Raw genomic sequence first — 13168 nt, forward strand, 5'->3', positions numbered from 1 at the left:
ATAATATATTGTCACCATACATTATACTAGGAACATAATTTAAATTTTGTGATAGCCGGGACTAACTGGCAACTAAAATGTGTGGGTTTTATTTATAGTAGTATTATTTATAAAACTATCGCAATATGGGATGAAATTAGAGAAATAGTGTATTTCTTCATCTGCTTTCTTGTTTTTTCCTGTAAAATACATAGAAAATAAAGCAATCACTGAAAACAAGTATCGCCCAATTCGTGGCAAAAAATAACCTAAGATATAGATCATTCAGGGTGTGAGACGCAATGATAAAATTATAGCCAAATGAATGGGAGGAGTGCTGAAGGGGAAAATGGCTCTTGGCAGTAAGGGTAAAATGGCCTGTGAGATGAACATAGCCATCCAACATTTATAGTACCCATACATTATACCTGTTGTGCGACTTTTACTACAGTTGTGATGGTATTGCAACACAACATGCACAATTCTTTCGACATTTTATAATGAGAAGATGTGAAAATATCCTGCCCTTCCACTGGTGGTCTAAATCCTAGGTTCTCAACATGTGGTACGCGTTCCCCAGGGGGTACTTCTGATGGTTCCAGGGGGTACTCGGGCTTTATATACTTAACCATGAATAATACATTTAGAGTTTTAGAAAATAATAAATCTTATTGAAACACCACCAAATCAGTATTTTAGCTAAATACTAATATTAATAGCAATAGTAAATGCTTGGAAATGACTTAGAACCAATTATTATGTAGTAATGTAATATAACACCCTGCTCGGCTCCATTAAGTAGTAAATTGTCCAGCAATCAAGGAGAGGGGCGGAGTAGGGGCGGGGACACGTCCGCAGCGTGGCCACAATGCGGCTCCAGCTACGTAGCGTTGCTATGCAACACGAGCAAGCTGTGAGTCACCTAACTACAGTGGCCTGTATAGGCCATATTTAGTCAATAGGTGACACTTTATTCCCTCTTTGAGATTGTGATTATATATGTGCCCTACCTCCAGATATGTTTGATTTTAAGTGTTTTATGTAACTTTTCAAATAAAGATGTGATTTATATTTTGGCCTTATCAGTTTGGTGCGGTTCTTGGTGGTCTTTTTCTTGTATTGTTTGCAGTTTTTGAAGTATCTCGTGAGCCGAAAATCTGTAGGCAATCCTGGTCTAGACTGAAGAAAGTCTCTAAAAAGAATATGGCACCATGACTTAGGCTTGCAAAGTTGCATTTGAATGAACCACAAGACCTCTTAAAGGGGAACTGAAGAGAGAGGTATATGGAGGCTGCCATGTTTATTTCCTTTTAAGCAATACCAGTTGCCTAGCAGCCCTGCTGATCCTCTGCCTCTAATACTCTTAGCCATAGCCCCTGAACAAGCATGCAGCAGATCAGGTGTTTCAGACTTTAAAGTCAGATCTGACAAGACTAGCTGCATGCTTGTTTCTGGTGTTATTCAGATACTACTGCAGAGAAATAGACCAGCAGGGCTGCCAGGCAACTGGTATTGATTAAAAGGAAATAAATATGGCAGCCTCCGTATATCTCTTACTTCAGTTCCCCTTTAAACAACGACCTTTGATGAGATCAAAGTGGAGAAGTCTGGCTATAATGCAGTGAGCCAAGTCTGGGAAAAAAAAATAACAGGATATCAGCACAAACAAATCAAGCCACTTTTCAGGCACATCGCCACATTAGGCCTGATGATTTGGGCTTGTTTTCTAGCCACAGTATCAGGGCACCTTGCAGTCACTGTGTAGAATACAAACCCCTCTACAAACTAAAAGTATTCTAGCGTCTGGGGACAGAGTTTACTATATCCAGAGGTTTACTATAATGAGATTCTACTGCATCTCACAAATTGCACATCATTTTTCTCTGATTCTTCATCATAAATATATTTCATTAAAGTACACCTGAGATGGAGGTGACAAGATTCTTACTTGCCAGGAGTCTTTTCCAGCCCCCTGTAGTCTGTCAGCTCCTGCGGTGTCGTCCCGATCCATTGTGCTGCTGCACCAAATTGATGTCTGTGACCTAAGGGGTACAGCCCATGCACAGCCTTGATTGTGCTCCCATGGCCCGGAACACCCTGGGCATTCGCATTTACAAGGCTATACTAATTGTGCATGCGCAGATTGCTCCCAGCTTCAGGAGTGGAATTAAGGAGGCACGCAGCCAGGGCCACACATGCAGCAGTAGTCTGCGAATGAGCCAGTCCAGGATCTTACCAATCCTGGATCTGACAGTGGCAAAACAAATCGGACCAAAAGGACACTGTGAGAACTGACAGAAGACAGAGGCAGGGATGCTCACACGAGTAATTACTCATAATTCAAATGAGGTTTAATTGGCGCGGGTGTGCGGCGGGGATACAAGGGGTTATTTACCCATAATTCCGCCGTCCGCCCTGCGTTCCAAAGAGCTTACATGCATCCAATTGGTTGCATTGCAAGCCTCACAGGCTTGCAACGAGACCAATAGGACACGTGCAAGCTCTTTGGAACGTAGGATGGACAGTGGAATTGTGGGTAAATAACCCATTTTATCCCTGCTGCACACTTGCGCCAATTAAACCTCATTAGAATCACGAGTAATCACCAAAGAGTAATCAGAGCATCCAGTGAGCTTCCCTGGACAGAGGTCTAGAAGAAGCACCAGAAAAGTAAAAACCTCTTGTCCTTTTTTGTCTTAGGTACACTCTCAGTAAATGACAACTTAACTCACTAAGCTCCAGACTCTGATTAGCCCTGTGCAAAGTTTAATTTATTCCAGTAACTTGTAGATAAAAAGTAAACATGTAAAATAGAATTGCAGTTGACACAGGAGTCAGGGAGAAGAGCAGTGCTTGCTGACCTCTGATGATAAGCTCTCTCCGGGGCTCGGTGGAAGTGTAATGGGGGTTGGCTTTGGGGATAAGGCTCCTCAGTAGGATGTCACAGTCTTCTCCTCCCTCCTGATTGGCTCTTATGCACTCCAGCAGCTCCTCGTCTCCACCGGGGCAGCGCAGCCCGACCAGCAGGGGGAGCAGTTCCCGCCCAGCCCCCTCACCCTCTATACGGGAGCCGCACAGCCTCTTATTCAGCACCTGCGGCTTCTCCAGCCACACGGCCAGCGCCCCCCAGAACCCCTCCGGCAGCACAGCCCCGCCTGGCTCCCTCACACACACCGTGCCCAGCACTGGCATCTTCCTACCACCTGCACATCGCGGCGCCTAGTGATGACGCGTCAGCAGAGGACGGGACCACCACGCTGTCTCCACCACAGAGGACATGTTCCCTGCAATCAAACCTAGAGATTAGAGATTGGTCTACAACATAATGGCTGGCGTGCACATAGGCGTAGGCGAAGGACATCATACGTCATCTCGCTGAAGATGTCAATATATGCTGCGGTATCCATGGTGATTAGACGCTGGCCGATGCGGCCACCTGTACTAGCCACAAAACAATTCGGAATTTCAATTTGTGGAGGTATTTTGCTTTGGTTATATTGCACGTCTTAACAATAATGTATTACTATCAAAGAAATTTAAGTTTTGTTGCTGGAAAAGTTCCCACAGCAAAGATGGTGGGAATGGCTTCCCCGGGGGCGTTCTGGAGTCATGTGCCCTGCTGCCTCTACCTGACTGTGCCTATCAGTGGCACGGGACATAGCCGCAGTTTGAGAGAAAGAACGCAGGTGAGCATTTTGCAGCATAAAAGCGAAGTGGTGCAGTGAATGCATAGTGGTGTACACCAGGCACCAGCCAATCAGGAGGCACCTCTTAGCTGGAATGCCATTGGATGCATGTGACCCTGAGTCCTGTGCACATTTTGTTTGCAGTGTCTTGTGCACACAGGTTAGTTTGTAAAAGGACACATCAAGTGAGATAAATATGGAGGCTGCCATATGGCTGGATAGTGTACTGGCTCTTCCTGTTCAGTAATCCAGCACCTATTCAGTGGCTGATCCTTTGCTTCTAATACTTTTAGCCATAAACTCTGAATGAGTGTGCCAGTCTTTGACTAGATTTGCTGCATGCTTGTTTCAGGTGTGTGATTCAAACACTATTGATGCCAGAAAGATCAGTAAATAAATATGGCAACCTCCCTCTCTCTCTTGTTTCAGGTGTCCTTCAACAAAAACAGGTATTCTTATAAAGTACCCACAGAGCCTATGGTGACCCAGAACCACTAGGATGTTCTAAGGGACCAAAACATTAATCATTGATTGTGTGGCAAAGTCAGTGCAGGGAAAATTGGTGTAAAAGTTGAGCAGATACTCAGGTATACATGTAATTAAGGTGTCAGGAAATTTGGGTGCGGGGAAAGCCCCCCCAAAAAACCAGCCCATCCTGCTCCTGCAAAAGTCCCGGTCGGCGTTCATTACCATTCCCCCTCCAGGCCGCATTGAGTTGGGAGTAAGACACAAGTCAACTTCCAGCTATTGCTGGCGGCTAAATTACCCTGTGTTTATCATAATTTAGGCTTTGTCTTTTGTTGGCGCCCAAATTACTGACTGAGCGCCACTGTAGCCAAAGCCGTAATTCACATTACAGCCTATTGTGGCACCCAAAACTCCGGCCACCTTTTTACCTGACTCAGATACCTCCATGAAGAACTGGTGGGCTGTTTAAACGCGTAGGTGGGCAGAGCCTCAGCCAGCCACGTGCATATCACTGGCGCTGTTTGCTTGCCTGGCTGCTGTAACTGCTGGTGGGAACTGTGTCCTTGTTGCTGCACTGATTGGCGGGTGTTTACAGGTGGATGAAGGATACAGCCCAAATTCTCCCGGAGAGCCACATGAGGATAGAAGTGGCACAAGGCTGGGTGGGGTTTCCCCATTACATTTGACTAGTTTGGACTGGCAATCAGGTATTGGCTACTATGCATTGAAAGCCTGAAACCATATGTGACTGCTGGAGCCTGGTGAGCTAAACTCCTTCATGGTATGTACGAAATTTAAGGGGGCCCCCAACGCACTTTAGTGTATGTATACATGTTCAAATGGATTGAGTGAATGCATTTATCTCTGGCCAGAAAAGTATCACTCAAATGTCCTATATATTTTGATGTTGCTGAACTTGTTTATCATTACACGCTGGCTTATGAAGCTATCTGCCAGATGTTTTTAATCCACATGTATATTTGGTGTTTGAATCTCTTTCATTATCATCTGTATTTTCTATAGGGGAATTTGATCTATCACTGATTTATATCATTAAAAGCATGTATTCTTGGTAGACACATTGGCCTGTGGCTTGAGTTTTTGTGAGATATGTTATGTATTTAGGGCTGTTGACATAATTATGGAGCTGCAAGTACTCATGCCAACACATGGTCTCAGTGATATACACTCAGTGTTCTCCCCAGGACCTATTAAGTGGGCGGGCCGCCCGGCTGTTTTGAAACCCCGCCCGGGTGCTCCAAGGCCCGCCTGCATCACATGCTTATGTGCGCTGCCGTCTGCTCGCATAGAGCGGGTCTCCCTCTGAATTGCAATCCCTAGTTCCGGCTGCGCTGCTCTCCTGGCGCCTGTAGAGTTGTCATATCTTAAGAGCAGCGGCAGCCTCCTTGAAGTAGTAGCGCTTGTCCACAGCACCCTGTCCTGCCGCTCTGCTGGAACGTTGTGACCCACTTCCTCAGCCCGCTGATGCCTGGCTTCTGATTGCAGTACGGCTTTACGCTGAGTATCTTCACAGCCATGATCGGCTGCGAGGAGTATACACGTGCTGCAGGCAGCCCAGGGGAGCCACTGGCCAGGCCACTGTACGGACGGGAGGGTGGGTGAGAGTACTGGAGGGGACCGGAGGATGTGCTCCCTAGTTCCGGCTGCGCTGCATCATATAGCGCATTACTGCACATCACTTCTCTCCCATATCCCTGCGGCAGCGATCTGAAGATCGGACAGAACTCTACAGGCAGGAAGCGCAACCGGAACTAGGGAGCACATCCTCCGGTCCCCTTCAGTACACCCACCCTCCCGTCCGTACAGTGGCCTGGCCAGTGGCTCCCCTGGGCTGCCTGCAGCACGTGTATACTCCTCGCAGCCGATCATGGCTGTGAAGATACTCAGCGTAAAGCCGTACTGCAATCAGAAGCCGGGCATCAGCGGGCTGAGGAAGTGGGTCACAGTGTTCCAGCAGAGCGGCAGGACAGGGTGCTGTGGACAAGCGCTACTACTTCAAGGAGGCCATTCAGCTCATCCTCGCGGCTGCCAATGGGGTGAGCAGGGGGAGGGGGTGACATTGGGAAATGTTAAGGCATAGCTCCCACCTGTTCCTCTTTGGGAGCCCTGTCCCCGTCCCTCTCTCCTCATTTGTCCCTCTCTCCTCATTTGTCCCTCTTTCTATGTAAATATATCTATCTATCTCGACTAAAAATGTGTTTGACTGTAAATTTTATTCCCATCCTTTAAATTGATAATGTTAAAATGGTAAAATGTTACTATGAAACATGAGGAACATGAAGGAAAATGAACCAGGATAAAAAGGACAAGGGTGGTTTGAATTATAAAACAACGTATTTTTCTTATGAAATCTTTATGGTATGCATGAATAGGGTTGTGATAGGGGTGTGGCAGGGGCATGGCTTAAGTGTCCCTCTTCCTCATCTCAAAAAGTTGGGAGGTATGGTTAAGGGGAGGAAGCAGTGTTAAAGTGCAAGCATACTGGATCAGGGCAGAGGGGTACCCTATACTGCAGGGTGTAAGAATCATAGAATGGTTGTGTATTTATAAATAGAATGGTTGTAGTAATGCTGCAATGTATGTGCTGTAATGTAGGGTGATGGGATGTGATCACTAATAAGCTGTAGGTCGGTGCAATCATGTGGAGTGTGGCGGGTGATGTAAGGGGGCATACTGAAGTGCAGTAATATGTGGAATGTGTGATAGTGGTACAGTATTGTATGAAATGTGTCTGAGAGTGCAATAACCTATGTTATAAGGTAATAGTATTGTTTGAGTTGTCTATTGGGAGATAGGTGGAGCTGCAGTAAAGTATTAGGTGAGAGTAATGGGGGTGAAGGGACGCATGGTGATAGGGAGTGCAGTAATGCATGGGACGTGATAGGGGGTGCAGGGATGAATGTGATGTGATAGGGGGTGCAGGAATGCATGGGCCATAATAGGGGTTGCAGAGGACGTGATAGGAGGTACAGGGATGTCCTATGCTGTAAGCAGAGTTGCCGGCCCTGCTTTCCCCTGTTTGCAACCCACCCGGCTACTTTTTCATGCCACCCGGCTGGAAAAAAATTCTGGGGAGAACACTGACACTCACCTAAAGGATTATTAGGAACACCATACTAATACGGCGTTTGACCCCCTTTCACCTTCAGAACTGCCTTAATTCTACGTGGCATTGATTCGACTAGGTACTGAAAGCATTCATTAGAAATGTTGGCCCATATTGATAGGATAACATCTTGCAGTTGATGGAGATTTGTGGGATGAACATCCAGGGCACGAAGATGCTCTATTGGGTTGAGATCTGGTGCCTGTGGGGGCCATTTTAGTACAGAGAACTCATTTTCATGTTCAAGAAACCAATTTGAAATTGAGCTTTGTGACATGATGCATTATCCGGCTGGAAGTAGCCATCAGAGGATGGGTACATGGTGGTCATGAAGAGATGGACATAGTCAAAAACAATGCTCAGGTAGCCCATAGTATTTAAACGATGCCCAATTGGCAATAAGGGGCCTAAAGTGTGCCAAGAAAACAACCCCCACACCATTAGACCATCACCACTAGCCTGCACAGTGGTAACAAAGCATGATGGATCCATGTTCTCATTCTGTTTACGCCAAATTCTGACTTGATTGAGACTCATCAGATCAGGCAAATTGTAGCCTCTTTTACCTATTTGTAGTGGAGATTAGTGGTAACCGGTGGGGTCTTTTGCTGTTGTACCCCATCCGCCTCAAGGTTGTGCATGTTGTGGCTTCACAAATGCTTTGCTGCATACCTCGGTTGTAACAAGTTGGTTATTTCAGTCAACGTTGCTCTTCTATCAGCTTGAATCAGTCGGCCCATTCTCCTCTGACCTCTAGCATAACAAGGCATTTTCGCCCACAGGACTTCCGCATACTGGATGTTTTTCCCTTTCCACACCATTCTTTGTAAACCCTAGAAATGGTTGTGTGTGAAAATCCCAGTAACTGAGCAGATTGTTAAATACTCAGACCGGCCCATCTGGCACTAACAACCATGCCATGCTCAAAATTGCTTAAATCACCTTTCTTTTCTATTTTGACATTCAGTTTGAAGTTCAGGAGAATGGGCTCTATTCTCAAAGACTTCCCGCATGCGGTAAAGTGCATGCGGTAAGTTACCAACCAAAACACCGCCACATTGAAATTCTCAAAAGGTTCCGCATGTTTTTTCCGCATGCGGAAAAAGTGTGGTAAAAGTGCGGGATTCATGCGGAAAAATTTCCGCAAAAGTCTGTATTTTCCGCAATAAAAGATCAATTCTCAAAAATGTTCAGGTGCATAATTTCGTCGTTAATTACCGATTTTTTTTTTTTTTTTTTTTTTTTTTTATCACCTACAAGTAGTAGGTGATATATTCCGCATCCCATTGACTTTAATGAAGTCTGGAGGCTTAAAGAGACTCTGTAACAACAAAAACCTCCCCTGGGGGGTACTCACCTCGGGTGGGGGAAGCCTCCGGATCCTAATGAGGCTTCCCACGCCGTCCTCTGTCCCACGGGGGTCTCGCTGCAGCCCTCCGAACAGCCGGCGACAGAGCCGACTGTAGCTTCAATATTTACCTTTGCTGGCTCCAGCGGGGGCGCTGTGGCGACTTTCGGCACGGAAATAGACGGAAATACCCGATCTCCGTCGGGTCCGCTCTACTGCGCAGGCGCCGGAAACTTGCGCCTGCGCAGGACAGCAGACCCGACGGCGATCGGGTATTTCCGCCTACTTCGGCGCTGACAGCCATCAGAGCGCCTGCGCAGGAGCCAGGAAGGTAAATATTGCGTCACGGCTGTACGGAGGGCTACAGCGAGACCCCCGAGGGACGCAGGACGGCGTGGGAAGCCTCATTAGGATCCTGAGGCTTCCCCCACCCGAGGTGAGTACCCCCCAGGGGCCGTTTTGTCGTTACAGTTCCTCTTTAAGGGCTGTGCTTGCTGGACTTTAACTTTTTTTATTAAACACTTTTTCATGCGACCTTTTTACCGCATGATTCCCGCATGAATAATGGCTGTTTCCGCATCTTTTTTTCCGCATGCGGCAAACATGCGGAAAATGTTAGAGAATGCTGAAAAAATGCGGAGTTTACCGCTGGCGGAAATATAGCTGTAAAATTTTGCGGAAAAGTTTGGTCTTTGAGAATAGAGCCCATTCAGTTTGAAGTTCAGGAGATTGTCTTAACAATGACCACACCCCTAAATGCATTGAAGCAACTGCCATGTGATTGGTTGTTTAGAGAATTGCATTAATGAGAAATTGAACAGGTGTTCCTAATAATCCTTTAGGCGAGTGTAGATGTTTGCAGATTGTCAAGCAATTAATATTTTTTTTGTCCTCAGATACTCAGCTCATGGACTCTTCATTGCTCACTGCCTATCTGTTGTTCCTCATTTGTGCTAATTTTCTTTGCACTGGTTTTAATAAATATGCCCTTGCAGGTGCAGGAAAGTCCAGCATAGTGAGAGCAGCGAGGAGAGCTTATTAATAACTGAGCTGCCACTGTCTACACTAAATGTGGGAAAAAAGGGGCAAAAATGTATTCCTCACTTATTTCCAGAATTCACAGATTGTTCATCTATAGACTCTGACCAACCAAAACATTAAAACTATCTGCCTCGTGCTGTGTAGTCCCCCTTTGTACTGCCCAACCAGCTCTGATCCATGGAGTCCACAAGGCCTCTGAAGGCGTCCTGTGATATCTGGCACCAAGTTGTTAGTAGCAGCTCCTTTAAGTTCTGTAATGTCCGACACGTGTGATCGGATTGGGGTTTAGGGAATTTTCAGGGCAAAGAATATGTAAAGATACTACTACATTTCATTGGGATGTTTTCTAGCTGCATCAGCTTGAATAAATTAGCATGACATTTGCATCAGTTCAGAACCATTTCTAGTAACTAAGCTATCTGGTGTTTCTATGGCTAGCTGAAGCCTCCTACACATGCTAGAAGATTCTTGGCCAAGGCGGCCAGATGGGGTCATCTCTAATAAGAATCTACCATGTGTACAGAGGCCTTGATGCGTCACCAAGAGATCCAGAGTGCTGAATTGTCTTGGCTGAGTACATTGTTCTCCTCATTACCCCCAACTGATGGGAGCCACTCTGTCATGTGTAGAGCCATCATTATGCTTTCCCCCTCCTTAGTCTCCATACTTCACTTAGCTGGCCTGTAGTTAGTGGCCTGCTGGTACAATACTTTGCCCTAAGTCATGCCTGAGGGGTCAAGTCCCAATCCTTGTGGATGACAGTAATTATACTGTTTGTGTGTATGCATCTGAAAGCAACGTGATAAAAGGTTTCATAGTTGCCTAAGTAGGACGCTCTACATACCATAGAGCCTTCCTGTTCCTCCACTCGCACCGTTGTTCCTGTGCCGAGCACGGTTAAAGTTATTGTTCCTGCTTTGGGCACGTCTTCCTTGGGCAGTATTCAGAACTACTTGTATCCAAGAGTAGTTCTGAAGATGGATGTATCCGCATTACGCATGCTGGATCCCAGGCTGGTGCGTAGGCAGTACAGATGTGTTTGTCTTTGGATCTACTGGGGACATGAGTAGTTCTGAAAGCTACTCGAGGAATACTGAAGACCTAGCAGGTTAAATAATGTAAACCGGAGATGGTGCAAGTACGATGGAACGGAGCGAAGACAGGGGAGGTTTTAATGTATCAAGAGCTTTCCCTCTACTTAGGTATGTATCAAACCTGAAGTGAGTTTCTTAACGTCTGGTTCCCTTTAGGCTGCTTTTATACTTGTGTGGTGATCCCACGGCAGGGGGGCCTGTCACAGGATCACTGCTCCGCCCAAATCTGCAGTTCATATGACCCTACTGAAGACTCTACTGCTCTTTTAGCCGGGTACTCCACCCATAGTAGTAGACCGCTGTTAGTTGTATGGTACACAGCTATGTAAGTTGGATAGTAGACAGCTCTCTGTCATTTGGCCAGCATTAGAAAGCTCTCTGTCAGTTGGATAGCGGTAGAAAGCTCTCTGTCAATTGGATAGCGGTAGACAGCTCTCTGTCAGTTGGATAGCGGTAGACAGCTCTCTGTCAGCTGGATAGCGGTAGACAGCTCTCTGTCAGCTGGATAGCGGTAGACAGCTCTCTGTCAGCTGGATAGCGGTAGACAGCTCTCTGTCAGTTGGATAGCGGTAGACAGCTCTCTGTCAGTTGGATAGCGGTAGACAGCTCTCTGTCAGTTGGATAGCGGTAGACAGCTCTCTGTCAGTTGGATAGCGGTAGACAGCTCTCTGTCAGTTGGATAGCGGTAGACAGCTCTCTGTCAGTTGGATAGCGGTAGACAGCTCTCTGTCAGTTGGATGGCGGTAGACAGCTCTCTGTCAGTTGGATGGCGGTAGACAGCTCTCTGTCAGTTGGATGGCGGTAGACAGCTCTCTGTCAGTTGGATAGCGGTAGACAGCTCTCTGTCAGTTGGATAGCGGTAGACCGCTCTCTGTCAGTTGGATAGCGGTAGACCGCTCTCTGTCAGTTGGATAGCGGTAGACAGCTCTCTGTCAGTTGGATAGCGGTAGACAGCTCTCTGTCAGTTGGATAGCGGTAGACAGCTCTCTGTCAGTTGGATAGCGGTAGACAGCTCTCTGTCAGTTGGATAGCGGTAGACAGCTCTCTGTCAGTTGGATAGCGGTAGACAGCTCTCTGTCAGTTGGATAGCGGTAGACAGCTCTCTGTCAGTTGGATAGCGGTAGACAGCTCTCTGTCAGTTGGATAGCGGTAGACAGCTCTCTGTCAGTTGGATAGCGGTAGACAGCTCTCTGTCAGTTGGATAGCGGTAGACAGCTCTCTGTCAGTTGGATAGCAGTAGACAGCTCTCTGTCAGTTGGATAGCGGTAGACAGCTCTCTGTCATATGCATAGACCCGCCCCCGTTCAGTGACATACTCCCTGCTGGACACAGTGTTTCATCGTTTACACCTACTGCATCGCCATAGACTTGCATTATTGCATAATACATGCGGTAGGCACAGATCATGCAGTGACGCACGGCTGACTTTGTGGCACGGCTAGCGGCGATTTAAGGACTTCTGTTACAGCACATTAAGTATAAAAGTCTCTATAGACTTTCATTGACTTAGAGGCCTCTTGCAGTAAAAAAAAAAAAAAAAGCTTACTGCAACCCCATAGTGTAAAAGGGCCCTAAAACTATCAGAAGTTGCAATGGATAACTATGGTAAGCGATCCAATATCTTCCTTGTGTATTTAGATCTGTTTCTAGACAGTGCTATTAAAGTGAGAGGGATATGGAGTCTGCCATATTTATTACATTCTAAACAATACCAGTTCCCTGGCAGCTCCGCTGATCTATTTGGCTGCAGTAGTGTCTGAATAACACAAGAAACAAGAATGCAGCTAATCTTGTCAGATGTGGCAATAATGTCAGAAACGCCTGATCTGCTGCATGCTTGTTCAGTGTCTATGGCTAAATGTATTAGAGGCAGAGGATCAGCAGGAAAGCCAGGCAACTGGTAATGCTTAAAAGCAAATAAATATGGCAGCCTCCATATTCCTCTTGTTACAGATGTCCTCTTGAATATTTTTTAGACTGGAGTGTTAACGATGCCCTTTGAAGATTATGCAGGAGTATACATTGCCCCCAGGTACAGTATGACAAGCTGGGGAAGGACCTTTACCATAGTGTGATAAAGTACTAAAGTCCAGGCTGTGTTTTATCAATATAATCAGTGACAGCAAATTCAGCTGAAGAGTAATCCAGTACAGCGTGGTGCTTCCAGCAGAGAACCTGAATGTGTTCAGCCTGTGCATAACTTGAAATTGCTTCATTTGAAAAACTCTTCCTTACCTCTGGAGTCTCTTTCCCTGTCATAGTAAGTATGATGTTATCGGGGAACGAATTGGATATATCTATTAAAGGGTTAGTGTATCAGAGAGCTTCTTTGTGTTATCTGAGGCAAGGCCTGATGACAGAACTGTTAATGTGCTGAGCTGGTTATTATGTGCAGCGATATACTTGCTACAGTAGAATCCCTTTA

General features: G+C 46.2%; 2 protein-coding genes across 6 annotated transcripts in view; one reads left to right on the forward strand and one right to left on the reverse strand.

Moving 5' to 3' along the window:
* The window catches only part of TRMT44 (tRNA methyltransferase 44 homolog), a 72772-nt gene extending 69429 nt beyond the window's left edge, over positions 1-3343 (reverse strand). The window contains exon 1 of the mRNA XM_068276668.1: positions 2841-3343. Coding sequence (XP_068132769.1) covers positions 2841-3171 — 331 coding nt within the window. The 5' untranslated portion in view covers positions 3172-3343. The remainder of the gene's footprint in view (positions 1-2840) is intronic.
* LOC137563743 (peroxisomal acyl-coenzyme A oxidase 3-like) overlaps positions 3062-13168 on the forward strand; it is a 372185-nt gene continuing 362078 nt past the window's right edge. For 3 of the 5 annotated variants that reach the window (XR_011030424.1, XM_068276637.1, XM_068276623.1), the window contains exon 1: positions 3731-3825. Coding sequence is in view for 2 of the 5 variants with exons in the window: in XM_068276637.1 (XP_068132738.1) it covers positions 3770-3825 (56 nt within the window). In the remaining 3 variants the exon portion in view is untranslated. Of the gene's footprint in view, positions 3458-3497; positions 3666-3730; positions 3826-13168 lie in introns of those variants that run through there. The other 2 variants (XM_068276653.1, XM_068276644.1) reach the window with 2 other exon arrangements.

Source organism: Hyperolius riggenbachi, chromosome 1 (assembly GCF_040937935.1).
Source record: "Hyperolius riggenbachi isolate aHypRig1 chromosome 1, aHypRig1.pri, whole genome shotgun sequence".
Classification (NCBI taxonomy): Eukaryota; Metazoa; Chordata; class Amphibia; order Anura; family Hyperoliidae; genus Hyperolius; species Hyperolius riggenbachi.